The 15,430-nt window shown below is 43.7% G+C and overlaps 8 protein-coding genes across 8 annotated transcripts; 3 read left to right on the top strand and 5 right to left on the bottom strand.

The window, feature by feature from the left end:
* Positions 1–250: 250 nt before the first annotated feature.
* Positions 251–2,199, top strand: I203_107878 (uncharacterized protein; the record flags this gene model as incomplete). Its single annotated transcript, XM_019151417.1, has 8 exons — positions 251–385; positions 466–527; positions 623–861; positions 937–1,116; positions 1,178–1,345; positions 1,424–1,692; positions 1,795–1,971; positions 2,056–2,199. The coding sequence occupies 8 exons, from the start codon at positions 251–253 to the stop codon at positions 2,197–2,199; spliced, it is 1,374 nt and encodes a 457-aa protein (XP_018999312.1).
* Positions 2,200–2,599: 400 nt separating this feature from the next.
* I203_107877 (uncharacterized protein) lies at positions 2,600–3,263 on the top strand (the record flags this gene model as incomplete). The annotated part of the gene is made up of 4 exons (XM_019151416.1): positions 2,600–2,660; positions 2,743–2,840; positions 2,905–2,985; positions 3,099–3,263. 4 exons carry the CDS (start codon positions 2,600–2,602, stop codon positions 3,261–3,263), a joined length of 405 nt encoding a protein of 134 aa, XP_018999311.1.
* A 250-nt stretch (positions 3,264–3,513) lies between these two features.
* I203_107876 (uncharacterized protein) lies at positions 3,514–6,196 on the bottom strand (the record flags this gene model as incomplete). The annotated part of the gene is made up of 3 exons (XM_019151415.1): positions 3,514–4,235; positions 4,529–4,761; positions 4,890–6,196. 3 exons carry the CDS (start codon positions 6,194–6,196, stop codon positions 3,514–3,516), a joined length of 2,262 nt encoding a protein of 753 aa, XP_018999310.1.
* A 514-nt stretch (positions 6,197–6,710) lies between these two features.
* I203_107875 (histone H3) lies at positions 6,711–7,270 on the bottom strand (the record flags this gene model as incomplete). Its single annotated transcript, XM_019151414.1, has 3 exons — positions 6,711–6,951; positions 7,025–7,139; positions 7,210–7,270. 3 exons carry the CDS (start codon positions 7,268–7,270, stop codon positions 6,711–6,713), a joined length of 417 nt encoding a protein of 138 aa, XP_018999309.1.
* A 1,178-nt stretch (positions 7,271–8,448) lies between these two features.
* I203_107874 (uncharacterized protein) lies at positions 8,449–9,147 on the bottom strand (the record flags this gene model as incomplete). The annotated part of the gene is made up of 4 exons (XM_019151413.1): positions 8,449–8,705; positions 8,772–8,834; positions 8,900–8,980; positions 9,078–9,147. 4 exons carry the CDS (start codon positions 9,145–9,147, stop codon positions 8,449–8,451), a joined length of 471 nt encoding a protein of 156 aa, XP_018999308.1.
* A 1,716-nt stretch (positions 9,148–10,863) lies between these two features.
* Positions 10,864–11,445, bottom strand: I203_107873 (histone H2B; the record flags this gene model as incomplete). Its single annotated transcript, XM_019151412.1, has 3 exons — positions 10,864–11,077; positions 11,160–11,281; positions 11,362–11,445. 3 exons carry the CDS (start codon positions 11,443–11,445, stop codon positions 10,864–10,866), a joined length of 420 nt encoding a protein of 139 aa, XP_018999307.1.
* Positions 11,446–12,126: 681 nt separating this feature from the next.
* Positions 12,127–12,655, top strand: I203_107872 (histone H2A; the record flags this gene model as incomplete). The annotated part of the gene is made up of 3 exons (XM_019151411.1): positions 12,127–12,202; positions 12,265–12,360; positions 12,432–12,655. The coding sequence occupies 3 exons, from the start codon at positions 12,127–12,129 to the stop codon at positions 12,653–12,655; spliced, it is 396 nt and encodes a 131-aa protein (XP_018999306.1).
* A 419-nt stretch (positions 12,656–13,074) lies between these two features.
* On the bottom strand, positions 13,075–15,342 carry I203_107871 (uncharacterized protein; the record flags this gene model as incomplete). Its single annotated transcript, XM_019151410.1, has 5 exons — positions 13,075–13,185; positions 13,305–14,279; positions 14,367–14,436; positions 14,520–14,705; positions 14,813–15,342. 5 exons carry the CDS (start codon positions 15,340–15,342, stop codon positions 13,075–13,077), a joined length of 1,872 nt encoding a protein of 623 aa, XP_018999305.1.
* Between the last annotated feature and the right edge of the window lie 88 nt (positions 15,343–15,430).

Raw genomic sequence — 15,430 nt, 5'->3', positions numbered from 1 at the left:
TTCTCATGGTGAATGACCTTATCGGTCAACGCTTAATTGCTTGGCTGTCATGCCGTTCATCTGTTTTGGCGATAGCGCATAGACAGTACACTATATCGTGTACTTCGGGCACTGCCCATGTGCTGGTGCATGAGAAGACGAGATGATTTGCGGTATAAAGTAGAGCCTTGATCATGCTTTTACTCTGAGATCGGGTAAACAGTAACTTTCTTTCCATTGCCATCACTATCAGTCATTTCCCACAGTCAATATGCCCACCGCTGTCCAACAACCCATCTCTAAAGAAGAGGACCAAGCGTTCTGGAAATCTTCCCAGAAACTGATAAGGTACGGTGGAAGCTGGAGTAATGTAATTGTCACCAAAGCCAAGGGTACGGTGATGTGGGTCAGTACAATATCTCTTCCTCGTCACGTCCGCAACAAATCGGTTGCTCATGCTCGCCATTCATCTCGGCTGGTTCTCAGGATGCCAATGGGAGGAGAATCTTGGATTTCACCTCTGGACAGATGAGTTCACTTCTCGGACAGTAAGTGGACTCGACCCATCTAAATTCAATACCATGACCATCTTCAACCGAATGTATCGATATGCTGGACAAGGGGCTAATCTCGATCTTTACAGTGGTTATCCCGAGATCTGTGAAGTAGTAGACGAAGGGATGCGTAACCTCGATCACATATTCTCAGCAATGGTGACCAAACCAGTCGTCGAGTTGGCAGAGAGATTAACTGATATGCTTCCTCCTCAATTGAATCGATGCATGTTCCTATCAACAGGTTCAGAGACCAACGAATGTGCTTTGAAGCTCGCCAAGATGTATACAGGTGGATACGAGGTAGTTTCCCTATCAGCTTCTTACCGTGAGTCTTCTATCCATCTTTCCATCTTTCGTCTTAGGTACTGAAGCTAATAATGGTATGATGTCTGGAGAGCAGACGGTATGACCCATGGTTCTGGAGCTGCTACTTTCTCAGTAGGAAGAAAGGGCTACGGACCTCAACTCCCTGGTAATCTCACTTTACCGGTTCCGTATGCTTATCGATCGAGGTTCAGACATGAAGATGGTTCTTACGATTGGAAATCCGAGTTGGAGTACGGATGGTCTTTAATCGATTGTAAGTTCTATGCCATTCAATCCAGATGAACATGGCTAATATCATCTTTCGTGTGTTAAAGGTCAAAGTACCGGAGCTTTGGCATGTGTGATTATCGAGCCTATCGTATCTACCGGTGGTATCATCACTCTTCCAGAAGGGTATCTGAAAGAGATGAAGAAACACTGTGAGAAGAGAGGTATGCTGTTGATCGTAGATGAAGCTCAAACAGGTATGGGTAGAACAGGAGGTAAGTCATTCCCCCCTACTATATAACATGGTTCCTTCACCCAGAAATACTGACCGATTGATCGTTGGGTGATCGCAGATATGTTCGCATTCCAACATGAAGGTGTCATTCCTGACATTCTTACCCTCTCAAAGACCCTCGGAGCTGGTCTTCCATTAGGAGCCATAATCTGTTCCGAGGAGATCGAGAGACTATGTAACGAACGAGGATTCTTCTACTATACCACTCACCTGAATGACCCACTGGTATGTGCGGTCGGAGCCAAGGTATGCGAGATTGTGGAGAGGGATGATTTCCCAGCTCAGGCTAGGAGGAAAGGTGCTGTTCTTAAGGAATGTTTGTTGAATGTGAGTAATGCACAACTTATACCCGGTACAGGTACACTTTGACCTGGCTCATCTATACGGATGTTAAGGAAGTGAAGCTGATGCTTGGGATCGTGTTGATAGCTCCAAACGAAATACCCATGTATTGGAGATGTAAGAGGCAGAGGTCTAATGATGGGTATCGAAATCGTCTTAGACCCAGAGACTAAAGAGCCTGCAGACTCATTGGGTACAGCCATCTCGGCTAGGGCGATGGAGACTGGTCTGAGTTGTAATGTAGTCCAACTCAAGGGTATGGGTGTAAGTCTATACTCTTGACTATCCTCACACATCCTTTAAAAAAGAAGGGATCATCGCTGAATTCGTATATGTTGGGTATGATAGGGAACCTTCCGAATTGCTCCTCCACTGACTATCTCCGAGGATGAGATTCGTGAAGGTGTAGATATTTTGGATGCTGCCTTTGCATATGTCCTCCAACAAGAGGAATATAGGAATGTCGCTCAAGGTCAAAAGATCGTCCCATAGATTTCATACAACTACCATCATACTGTTCTCTCCGTCGCTTTCCGAATTCCCTCTTTGTCTAGATCTCCGCAGAAGTTCCTTGGTCTTTATACTGTCAGCTCGCATGCATGTCTGCAATGCTATTTCTCTTCTTCTCTGGGTGCTGCATGTAATTTAGACTGCATGCGAGTAAATCGGTTAATACACGGACGGACATGACGAGCAAATGAGTTTAGTTGCCGAACAAACCATCTGCTTATCTTTCAGCTCAAGCCCGGCGACCGCACGAAAAAAGTATATGTACTGTATTTGGTAGCAATCCAATTCCCATCATATTTCTACAGCAAGTCCTCGTGAAGCATCATATCAAGCGTCATCCTTGTCCATCAAATACCTGGAAACAAAAAAGCACAAAGATATCATGTCCTCGGAGAGAATAGCAAACAAAGTAGAAGGTATCGCGCCTCCCTTGTCTGTATTCTGTGAGTTTCTTCTTTGATCACATTAATATTGACAGTATGAGTTCTTTCACTGACCTCTACCACTGCTGATTTCCCTAACCAGCCTCAGCGATACTGTCCAATGGATTCGTATACTGTTCAGGTCAGATTGGAGCTACCCCTGATGGCAAGTTGGTCGAGGGTTCAATAAGTAGGAGAGTGGTGAGTTGTCTCTCGATGGATAGTAACAGAGGAATGAGCTGACCAAGCTGTACGATGTTGGTAGGACCAAATTATGGATAATTTAGATAAAGTGTTAAAAGCCCATGGAAGTTCATTGGCACATACAGTGAAATTTAATATCTTTGTAAGTCGTTCATATCCATATCCACTGCATATAATCCACATATCTTATGTGATATATATATATGTATAACAAGACTAGGAGTACTTACTTTGTTTGGTTGTGTCTTATACCAGATAACATCCTATGATAATTTCGCCGAATTAAACGAAACTTATTCCAAAAGAATACCTTCCCCCGCACCAGCCAGATCATGTATCGGTGTAGCTTCTCTTCCATTCGGTACGGATGTGGAGATTGAATGTGTAGGAGTTGTACCAGGATACAAGGCCAAGTTGTGAAAGGTTGTAATCATGTCAGATGATTTGATCATGCATCAATCTCAATTTGTTCAAACTCGTTCTCACCAGGTTGACAGAACATATCACTCTGAATGCGTCGCAAATGCACCAGAAAGCGATGCGATACATCATATTATATATGCATGTTATCATCATGAGATCTCATCAAGATCGTTCATTCCATTCTCACATACTCAATCCAGAATCATCTCTCTCAAATACCCAAAAGTCCATATGCGTGACTATCCGTTCAATACCATCCCAACGAATCGCCCAGGTAACTCCCCAACCCACTGATATTACATTCCACCACATTCCGCAGCCTATCCTGAACGCTCATAAACGCATTCCTGGCTTTCTCCAATTGTGCTTTTACATACTCTGCATCTTCACCTTCATCATCCTGCTGTTGTGTATTCTTCAAGTTCTCTTGCTCTTCAGCTTCTTCTTCCCTAAGTACATTCTCAGGTATAGGTAAACCGAATCTCTCTTCCAGTAGATGTTTCTTCTTTTCCTCTCTTTTCTCTTTCAACAGATCTCCATCGATCAAATTCAACTCGCTTCGGAGCGATTTCGATAGGTTACGTATAATCAACGAGGCAAGGAAGGCCGTACCGACAGGATGTCTTTTCTGAGAATCTAGAGGGGTAGTCTGACCTAGGAAATGCAATTTGAATGGTTTGGCCAAAGGTGGGATCGCACGATTGGTGATGATTGACTGAGAGAGGGAGTAGTCAGGTGTGGTTGCGTGAGAGGTGATGACCTCGGGTACTTGGGTAGGATGAAGTATCGGAAGATGCGTTAAGAGATGGGAGGCGGTGAATGGTGTGTGCGAGCAGGTAGCCCATCGACATGATATCTGAGGAATGGAGAGATGAGTAGACTGGATGTGAGAGAATAAGTTTGCAGGATCGGTGGAAGAGTGAGGTGTGGGGCAGTTCTGCCATAAACAGGTGAATCGCTCTTGGTCGTCTGATGAACAAAGTATGGGACAGTCAGCATTTTTACACGCTCATGGGTACAGTGATTCTTTCAGCCTTGCTCTTCTCCTGGTCCCTCTCTCTTCCCGTTCTCCGCTTGCATTGGTCAATCCTCTCGCTTCCTTCTCTTCTCTCTCTTTTCTCATCTTTCCTCTCGTTGTCACCTTACCCTACTCTTGTCCCGTCTCGAACTCTCGCCTGATCCCTCTATGCGTCCATACCCGCCGTATCTCCCTTCTCCTCTCCCACCCTATACATGACCAAACGACACAAATTCAAACTCACCATTCCCTTTCCTAAATCCCATACCCGCAATAACAAATTTCTGACCTCCCATTTCGTCCATCCACACTTTCGCCATCGCACCCGGGAAGGCAACCGTGACATTCTTGATCACCTCTGACGCACTCAATAGCGGATCGACCGTCGAGGGGTTCTGGAAGAAATCACGGTATGCGTGCCAGAAGGTTACTTGGAGGAGTTGCGAGGTCGAAGAATAGACAAAGGTTTCGTGCATCCTATTTATGAGGTACACATACAATGATTAGCATTGTTCTTCTTTGTGATGTTAATATGATCAATATTGTATGATGATGATCTGACCTCAGAAGGAGATGAACGGCATATGAGATCACAGTGTACTCACCAGGCAATACTCCTATTAGGTTCCCTCATAGCAAACAACCTATCCCTAGTACTTCTCTCCAATACCGGCGGTTTATCACCCACATCAACATTTTTCACACCTGCCCCACCAAAGATTTCCATCTGTCTTTGATTCTGATCTCTTTCCCTCCTCCTTCTCTTCGAGGCATTCTCAATCCTTATATAATCCGAAGCAGGATTTCTAACTACTTTACCAGTAAGTGATAATGGATTATCCCAATTCGCTACTGTCTGTCTCGATCCATATTCCAACAGATACACCAAATTCTTCAAATGGGCCGAAAAGGATTGATGGAGTAAGATTGATTTGGCATAAAAAGTATTTTGTGAAAGCGAAATTAACAAATCCAAAGTAAGGTCTAACAATATAGGTGGTGTAGTATTCGTGCTCATTGGGGTTGGACGTAAGATGATGAGGTTTAATAAATGATCAATCAATTGTGATAAAGTGGTATTATCAAATTGACTATAAGTATTATTGGTTAAACCAAGTATCAACAATGGTAAGATGTTTTGAACCATCGCCAAATCCCTTGAATGGATCAATAAAGAAGGTAGAACTTTACTGAATATATTTCGAATTTCATCTTGTTGTGGTTTTTCCTGTTGTCCAGCCAAATAGGGAAAGATCGATTGAAGGATATTCAAAATATGATGGATCGGTTCGGGATACTTCAAGCTTAACTCTAATAAGAACTCCAGTGGAAGGTTGAAGAACCTGTTGAGGAACGAGAGAAAACTTGTCCGACATATTATCTTGGCATTCGAATGGGTGAACGAAGCGTTTCGTAGCACAAGTAGGGAGTTGGTCGCTCGGTCGATGGTCGATGGGGGCATTGTCCAAGATGGTATAATACTTAATGCCAAATCCAGATCTAAATCTACCACCTCCTCTCCATCATCCTCGCCGAGCTTCTCCTTGAGTCTCCTTTGTTTACGCAATGTGTCGTGGGCAACTTCCAATTCCAGACCTTCTAACCATTTCTCTGGCCATTCCTTTAACGCCCCGACGCTATCTACCCAAGTCTCCAACTTGAACTTTTCCACCTCGTCGAAGCTCGCCACTACCAACCTAGGCAGGGCATAATCTACCTCTTCATCTATTCCTGATCTTAACGAGAGGAACAAGCGGTTTTTAGGTGAGGGGTAGAGTTCGATTGGAGTGGGACTGTAAGGTGTCCAGCGTGATTGCTGTTGTTGGTGTTGGTGGTGGGGGAGAGGAGCGATTTGGCGAGAGGTCGACGATGTGGTGAGGAGGGCTGATTGGGGAGGGAGGGTACGTGACATGGCGGGAAGAGAAGCAACTGACGTTTTGGGGGTTGAGCGACAGAGCAATGAAGGAGAGATTGAGATTGTTAAAACGCGAAGATGTCAAAAGAGTTACTCGTAATGTTTGTTCACAGTGAGTGGTGACGGACACGGTACCAAATTCGCACGAAAACGTAAACACAGCTACTGATCGCATTACAAAAACGCGTTTACCATTTTGTAATGAGCATTACAGAATCACTTGATTACGAGCTCGGTATCAAAGGTACATCATTGCCCATCGTTAGACCATCAGTTATATCACTTTTTTCTGCTATCAAGACTGCTGCACAGCTGAACGTGTCATATATAAGAATCAAGGCCAGGCTGCATCTGTCATCCAACTGCAAAAGTATATACAAGTTATACTTTCCTTTCCTTGGCAACTACAAAAAAAATCATGCGCCGGCAAATAAAAAGAGAATAAGCAAATCGAAGGTATATAAAATAAGGGAAACATCAAATCATCCTATCCAAAGCTAGGTGGATAAGTTTATGATCGTTCACCTCGGAGTCTTCGGGCGAGTTGGAGATCCTTGGGTTGAATGGTAACTCTCTTGGCGTGGATGGCAGCCAAGTTGGTGTCCTCGAACAAGGAGACGAGGTAAGCTTCGGAAGCTTCTTGTAAAGCCAAGACGGCGGAAGATTGGAATCGCAAGTCGGTCTTGAAGTCTTGGGCGATTTCCCTAACTAATCGTTGGAAAGGAAGTTTTCGGATCAAGAGCTCAGTGGATCTAAGAAATGAGTAAAGCGATTCGAGTCAGCAATGAACTCGTAAATTTCTATTAAGAATAGACACAAACTCACTTTTGGTATCTTCTGATTTCTCGGAGAGCGACGGTACCAGGTCTGTATCTGTGGGGCTTCTTGACACCACCGGCGGCGGCAGAGGTGGTTTGCTTTCGGGCAGCCTTGGTAGCAACTGAATGTATCATACAATATCAGATCATGATCCACTGAAGATGACTATGACGAGGTAAATATAAACTCACGTTGCTTTCTTGGGGCTTTACCACCGGTGGATTTTCTAGCGGTTTGCTTGGTTCGGGCCATTGTGATTAATTGGGTTGGGTTGGGTTGGTTACTTGAAAAATAAAGTAAGTGTGAGTTGTATTGGTTGTTTGATGGATGAGAAGAAGAGAAGGGGAGGAGAAGAGGATGAGTTGGGGTTTTATAAGTATTTACATTTCGTGTGCTATTCCTTCCTTGTCGTATTACCCTATGACGATGCATAGTAGCAGCATAAACAAATCGTTACTTTGTTTGTGCTATCACCCTGCGAAGATCAACCCGAATCACTACCAGGATTGATACGGAGATTGGATCATCACGTGACATTCACTGATCTGTTGATCTTACAACGCGTCAAAAATCAAAATCACAAATAACCCAAATCACCGCGGCGTTTTAGCCTGATTTCTCTTCTCATCACCCTTGGATGCATGCAACCCTCTTGATGTGACAACGCTAGACACCAAAGAAACTTCTCTTGACTATGCAAGGAGACGTCAGCGGAGAATCATGGGAATCAGCAGGTCAGTGGGACAAAGTTTGAAGAAAACTAGCTGCATGGAATGCACGTGGAGCCTTAGCATCTACGCCTAATTTGCTATTTAAGACTAAGCTCCAAGCTTCGCACGCCTAGCATGATCATCTCGATCATCCCAAGTATGAGGAGTGGCAGGTACTCTTCTGTCATAGATGCTGTTTGGACTGAAGGCAGACTGCGCAGCCATAGCCAGTCATGTGTATGTACAACGATGCATGATGATCAAAATACTACATACCCCCCTAATGAATGATATCGACAATACAAACGAAGGGGGTAAAGGATCGTAACATGGTTAATGACTTTTCTTGATGGGATGAGTGTTTTAAGGACAGTGGGTGAGACTAGAAGTCATGGATGATAGCATGAGGAAAGTTTGTGGGGGAAAATCTGCCATGACATAAATCGATTCGACTACCGTGCTGAATGGTACACATGTGAACATAGATTTGATGAATGGAAATGGTAGTCGATTACTAGAACAGAATTTGTGGAAAATATCTTGACTATCGATCGAGTGGTTTATTGTCGTTACGGTCATAGGGTATCGGGATCGTTCATCGTAAGACTCGTGAGATGCGGTTCGTTAGTATGATGTTCTCGGCGTTGAATCGGTCTGAGTGACCCTAAGCTAAGCTGATCACATCATTGAGAAGGATATAACGTCAGCTCACCACGCATATCATTTTAACTTATATGAGAGTGAAGAAGACTTACCTGGACCACTTTCCTCTACTCCGTTATCGGTAGTGGTCGTGGCGGTTGTTTGGGATCCCTTCTTTTTGCTCTTGCTCTTACCTTTCTTTTGCATGAGCTCCTTGTGGACGTGAGGAAGTACACCACCTTCAGCAATAGTTACTTTTCCTAGTAAACGATGAAGTTCTTCATCGTTGCGAACGGCGAGCTGGATGTGCCTAGGTGATACTCGAGATCTTTTGTCTAGAATGCCACATTAGTATTCCTGTAAGCCTCTGAACGATATGGTTCAGATATTGGAAAACGTACTATCATTAGCCGCATTTCCCGCCAGCTCCAGGACTTCCGCAACTAGATATTCCAGTACTGAAGCTACAATTGGAAGAACAAAGTCAGCATAAACGAATCAGCCCATCCTGGCAAGTAACTTCACTTACCCATATAAATGGCAGCACCTCCCCCAACTCGATCGGCATATCGACCTCGTTTTAGATATCGATGTATACGTCCAACGGGGACTAGCGGTGTGACAGTAGAGGATCAGATAAATGATTCCTACATACGACAATATGTCATCTGGTAGGTTGAAATGACAAAAAAGCTATTTCCACTCACAGGTGATACCAGCTTTCAAGGATCTACCGTGTCCTTTCCCAGCAGAATCATCAGAAGATTTACCTGGCATCGTTCGTTTGATTCGATTGAGAAAGATGGAAGGTATTGGGAGTGGGGTAAAGACGATGAATGGAAATGATGAGACGCAGAGGTGGTGATCGAATAGATATATATCGAGGGTTTGCTGTGCTACCTGAACGAGTTGATATACTCTGATCGCTACTGAAGACGAGAAAGATAAACAGAAAGGAGAGAGGGGAAGAGGTGAGAGAATGCGGTTTATATATACATGAGTATGGTACTAGTCCAGTCAGCTTCACTCAGAATACGGTCAACTCGATTTGACCACCATCATGTACTTTCCTACGCACAGACCATCAAACATGATACGAAAGGGAAGGAAGAGAGAGTGCCAATCATGTTTCTGCAATTGATCCAAAGGGGGTCAGAGAGCCAAAGGATGGATGACGTACCCTGATATATCTACCTTTGATGAAGAAGGAAGGTATACACTTCTAGGATACCAAGGTTAAAAGGTGGGGCATATGATATATACACAGCATAATTAACAGGTAGAAGATATCGATCAGTCAGGAAAGGCTTGATCTCTCTGTAGAACACGGCCAAGGGAGCCTCCATGTGACTACTTGACACTCCTTTGTAAGGGGTTTATTGGGATGGACGAAGGACCAGATCCATCGGCACTTGATCATACAGGTCGAAAAGACAATTTTATCCGTCTCAATCATTTTTCTACTTTTACCTCAATCAGCAAGGGAGATACTGACGATACTATGTACTTAAATTTTCTTCATCACAATTTGACCATTGATGGCATACCATTGTCATATGATACGACGATACGACGATAAATCGATATCATTGACTGTCTTGGGAAGGAAACCCAGAAAAATAATCTTTCGCCTCAATCTGTCAACTCAATCCGATACATCACCGATCAATTATTCATGGAAATTGCAGATCAGCATCAATGATATCGGTTTTTATATCGTGCAGCTAAAGTATCTCTCCCAGATGTTGTGATTATCCTCGCACCGCATCTGGTCGGAAGAGGACACGAGTCTAAGGGGATATCAACACGACGTTTGTCAGTGAATCGGTCAGGTCAGTCGTCTTTCGGTATATCCTCTCATCCTCTTTGCCTGAATCAGTGAAGGAGCTCAACGAGATCGACTGCTTCAATGCTGACCTATGCCTAAGCCGAGCAGAATTGGATGGAGGGAGCACTACAACCAAGATAAGAAAGATACAAAGTTCGATACTTGACTACATCCCATCGCACCATTGATTGCACCATTTTTTACTTCTGCATGTCAATGGATCATCATACAATAATTATGTATCCACATCTCCCATCCATACGCTTTGTATTGATATCTACTTGTAGGCGAGAGAACATTAGGAGTAACGTGAAGAACAGATGAAGGCAGAATGGCCGGTGACTTATAGCATAATGTTCCTTTAGTGACGCGTGAGAGGTTCAAGTTGAAATCTCATATGCAAGATTATCAATGACTTATCCTGCACCAAGAATCGACGAATGAAAGATGCAAAACAGTCAATGAGCTCAATGTAAGATGCAAACAATGCGATCAATGAGGTGCAATGCAGCTGCAGCAGATGGTATCGTGAACAGGACAATTCATGTCAAGTGAACTAGCGAAGACGAAGTATATAAAAGATTGTGCTACAGAAACATAACACAGATACGAAAGGATATGAAAATCAAATACAAAACACTACCAAACTACTATGAGAGAATAGTTTATTTGGAGGAAGAGTACTTGGTGACGGCCTTGGTACCTTCGGAGATGGCGTGCTTGGAGAGTTCTCCGGGGAGGATAAGTCGGACGGCAGTTTGGATCTCTCGGGATGAGATGGTTGATCGGTGGTTGTAAGAAGCGAGTTTGGAAGCTTCAGAGGCGATTCGCTCGAAGATATCGGAGACGAAGGAGTTCAAGATAGCCATAGCTTTGTTTCTATTCAAGGAAAGAGCAAGACTAAGTCAGCGACGAATACAAGGCGACAGGGAGAAGAATAGGGGAGAAGAGGGAAACTCACGAGATACCGGTATCGGGGTGGACTTGCTTGAGTACCTTGTAGATGTAAGAAGAGTAAGATTCAACCCTCTTCTTGGATCTCTTCTTACCACCTTCCTTGGCGGGAGCAGTGGATTTAGCGGCCTGAGGTGAAGTGAAGAATATATCAGTACGAGTTACGAAGGAAGGAAGAGAAGGAAGAGGAAGGGTAAGAGTCAACTCACCTTGGCAGGAGCCTTGGAAGCGGCAGCGGGAGCTTTGGAAGCTTGAGAAGCAGGGGCTTTGGAAGCGACGGATTTAGGAGCCATTGTGATTGTGGGTTTGTTGGTTTGGTTGGTTGTTTGAGTTGAAAAGGTTTGATAAGATTGGTGGAGTCGTTGAGTTGATGAGAGAAGGGAAAGTTGTGAAGAAGGAAGTTTGAGCTGGTCTTTATAAATGTATCAAAGTGTAATGCTTAGTGTGATGTAGGATGGTGTACGTGTTGGTAAGGTGATCAGGGTAAGCAGGGTGTGTGTTATGCTGTAGGGTGATGAAATCAACAAGTGGCGTGGTCATTTCCACTGACTAAAAGAGACGCGTAACGATTTCAGGTCGTTACATCACCACTTTCCGGTAAATTGGCAATAAACAGACCAGAAATAACGCCGAATCACAGACGTCACGATTTAAGTGTCCATGTCATCACTTTCCTCGTGATTTCTTATGACACGTCTGATATGAGGATGGCGTGTAAGTTTATGTTGATCCAGGGTAACAGAAAGATGATTACATCCTAACCTACCACCATAGCATCGTATCCTACTACCATACTACCATACCGTAGCTGGACCAACCTGAGTAACAGACTCTGAACAACATTTAAATACGCTCGACTTATCTTTCACTCCCACTCTTTTCTTTCCCCATCAACCAATACAACGCCCAACAAATCCAACACTCACTCTCTTAACTTACCCAACCCAAACCAACAACAACCCAAATCATTCACGATGTCTTCCGGTGGTAAAGGAAAGTCCTCTTCCGAAACTAAATCCTCTTCCCGATCTTCCAAGGCCGGTCTTCAATGTGAGTTTACCTCCCTTCCTTCACTTCAAACAATCAACTGACAATCATTGTTCATCACTTAGTCCCTGTCGGTCGTATCCACAGACTCTTGAAGAGAGGTAACTACGCCCAACGAGTTGGATCCGGTGCTCCCGTCTACCTCGCTGCCGTCCTTGAATGTGAGTTTCCTTCCCTATACATTCCTTACCCATTGAACTTTAGCTGATGGGTTGTTCTCTCACTTTGATAGATCTCGCCGCTGAAATCCTCGAATTGGCCGGTAACGCCGCCCGAGACAACAAGAAGTCTCGTATCGTCCCTAGACACTTGCAACTCGCCGTCCGAAACGATGAAGAATTAAACAAATTGCTCGGTTCAGTCGTCATCTCCCAAGGTGGTGTCCTTCCTCACATCATGGCCGAACTCCTCCCAGCCAAGACCAAAGGAAAGGCCAAGGCTTCTCAAGAAGTATAAATGGTTTCATAGTACCATCTATAGCTTTTCTTATTTCGTACACACTGCCATATATTTTATATTTATACTTCGTTTTCGCTAGTTCTTATTTGATTTCTGCGAGATGCAGTTCACTATCACAATAACAATACAATCCATTCGTTGCACTGTTACCATCACTTGGGTCAATGACTGCACAATGAATAGCACTTATAGCATTTGACAATGTTTTCATCGGCCTGTACTTGGCTTCTGCCCATGTACTATGGTTCCCTTTTATCAGCTCATCAATATAGGACGTGCACTTACCGATCATTCTTTTCGCCAAATGATCATCTTGTCAATGTACGTTTGATGAATCCCATATATACATTGATAATATGCATACAATATCTCTACAAATCCTGACTAACATGGTCTACGTGCAAAAACCAAGTGAACTAAGCAAACCTAGCCAGAGCACCCGTTTCCTTGACAATCTCACCATTAGCGATCTTACGTCTGGTATCTTCAGCTTTCTTTTGAGCGGCAACTTTGGCTTTCATAGCGAGCTATAGTTCATGAGAGAAAAAGGAATCAGCACATCTATATTCGATCGACCAAGTAGATGATCATCTGATGACGAGATGGGGACGGGACAGACAAGTGTAGTAAGACTGAACCAACTCACCAAGCTATTATCGACTATATTCTTCTTCTGTTTCTTCCTCAAATACCTACTCGTACTTCCTCCTTTCCCTTTCATCTTTCTTTTCACCTTTTCTTTCTGTGTCGCCTCCCCTTCTCCACCTTCCCCTTCCCCTTCTTCATCTTCGTCCTCAAGTTGATTCTGAGGTTCATCCGCTTTGCCATCCATCCTCAGTCTCTCCAATCTTCCAAGTTGTCTATAACTCCTTGAGTTCCTCTCTTCAAACGTTTCTCCACCTCTCGACTCGTTGATGTGTCCAAGGAAATCCGTATCGAGCGTAATCAACTCAGGTCTAATCTTCTCCAACAATCCTCTAACATCCCTTTCTCTCTTCCTCGAGTATGTTTCATACAAGTCGGCCTCGTTAGAATCAAAGTTGGGTTCACCGGATCCAGGAACCAACAATGATGATATCCCCTTTTCGTGTCCTACACATAACAAGTCGTCGAATGGACAGAATTTTACGGAAGAGGCGGTCAGCGATGGTAGAGGAAGTGTAAGATAGGGTGTAGGTGTATGTTGGATATTTCCAGAATGTAAATCTCGATAGACGGTCACACCTGATTTCCCACCAACAGATAACATTCCCATACCTGAATAACCCAACGTGGTCACTTGGTTTCTAACATGCCATGAACGAACCTCTTTACCCCACATCCTCCCATCCCAAATTTTCACTACACCGTCCATCCCACTTGTAGCTACATATCTTCCGGCACTGGTCTCACTTGGATCGACAGCAATACCGTTGACTGGACCTCGATGAGCAAGAAGCTTGACGTGCGGTGTGGTCATGTTGGGTGACCATAGAGTCATGGTACCGTTGGCATGACCCAGATGGATAATTGCAGAATGGGGATTTTGGGCCATGGAATGAGGTGAACCGAGATGAGAGGGTATTTGGGTGAGCATCACTCCGGTAGAGGTGTCATGGTATTTTAGGTATCCTGCGTGGCCCTATATTTCCAAGGTGAATCAGCATTGTGTGCTAGTAGATCATCCCACATCTATGATCGGTGAGTATTGGAGCAGCAAAGTACTCACAACAGTAGCTAAGAGGTAATGATAAGGTAAAAACTCCATATGTGTAGGATCTATATGCTGTTTCAATTTACTAGAGACAGAACGTCAGCCTTGAATTGTTCGTTCATCGTATTATACCATGTGTATCAATTTGTATCTGGATGTTTGACTCACTGTAGTTCGACACCATTCTGGTCATATATAAAGACATATTTCTTCTGAGCGACAGCATAGAAGTCTTGCGAATGTAAGAACTTTATATCCCTTATTGATTCTTTCAACTGTATTTCCGAATGGAGTTTACCAGCTTGCCAATCAAAGGTCGCAACGTGTCCTTTCGAGGAGGCTATAGCAAGGTGTCTGAGAGGGAGTGACAAACATTAGCTCAGAGAAACAACTAAGATGGTATTTGATTGTCCATCAGAGAAAAAAGATAACATCATTTGACGTGAAGTAATAAAACTCACCTTCCATTCCTCGTATAATCCACTTTATAACTTCCCATTCCTTCAAACTTCAAATCAAATTTCTTCCCTTTCGACCCCACACTGACCGAATCGCTAATCTCACTCTGTTTAACCCTCCAAGTTTTCTCTCCTAATTCTTCATCCACTTCAATCCCACCTTTATCACCAGATATGGCCTTATTCAACCATTCATTGACATCCTGTCTATCTAGCTTGGCCTGTTTGTGAGTTATATCCTGTCTTGCAAGCTTAGATCGTAATTTCTTATCTTGAATTCTACCTATCGAAACATCAGGTTTGATAGGTGTAGATCCGGATCCACTAGCTAAATTCGATTGATGGAATCCCGCTGGGATACGAGTAGAAGAAAGGATGGAATGTAAGGATGGATCGATAGATGTACCATCTGCTCGAGGGATGGTTTGATGGGATGTTGGACCGGATTTCTTGGTGTAGGTAGAGGATTGTTTACCTTTGTAATTTTGTTTTTTGGTTGGTAATGGACCGGCCGAGGCAAGAAGAGCGTCCATCTTGTCGTTGTCTCCTCAAAAGATCAACTGTATAATCTGACTAATCAATTATATGTACATCGATGAGATTCTCGCTCAAATGTCATAC

The sequence above is a fragment of the Kwoniella mangroviensis genome, chromosome 3 (assembly GCF_000507465.2).
Source record: "Kwoniella mangroviensis CBS 8507 chromosome 3, whole genome shotgun sequence".
Taxonomy (NCBI): domain Eukaryota; kingdom Fungi; phylum Basidiomycota; class Tremellomycetes; order Tremellales; family Cryptococcaceae; genus Kwoniella; species Kwoniella mangrovensis.
This window is presented reverse-complemented; position numbering and strand designations above follow the sequence as displayed.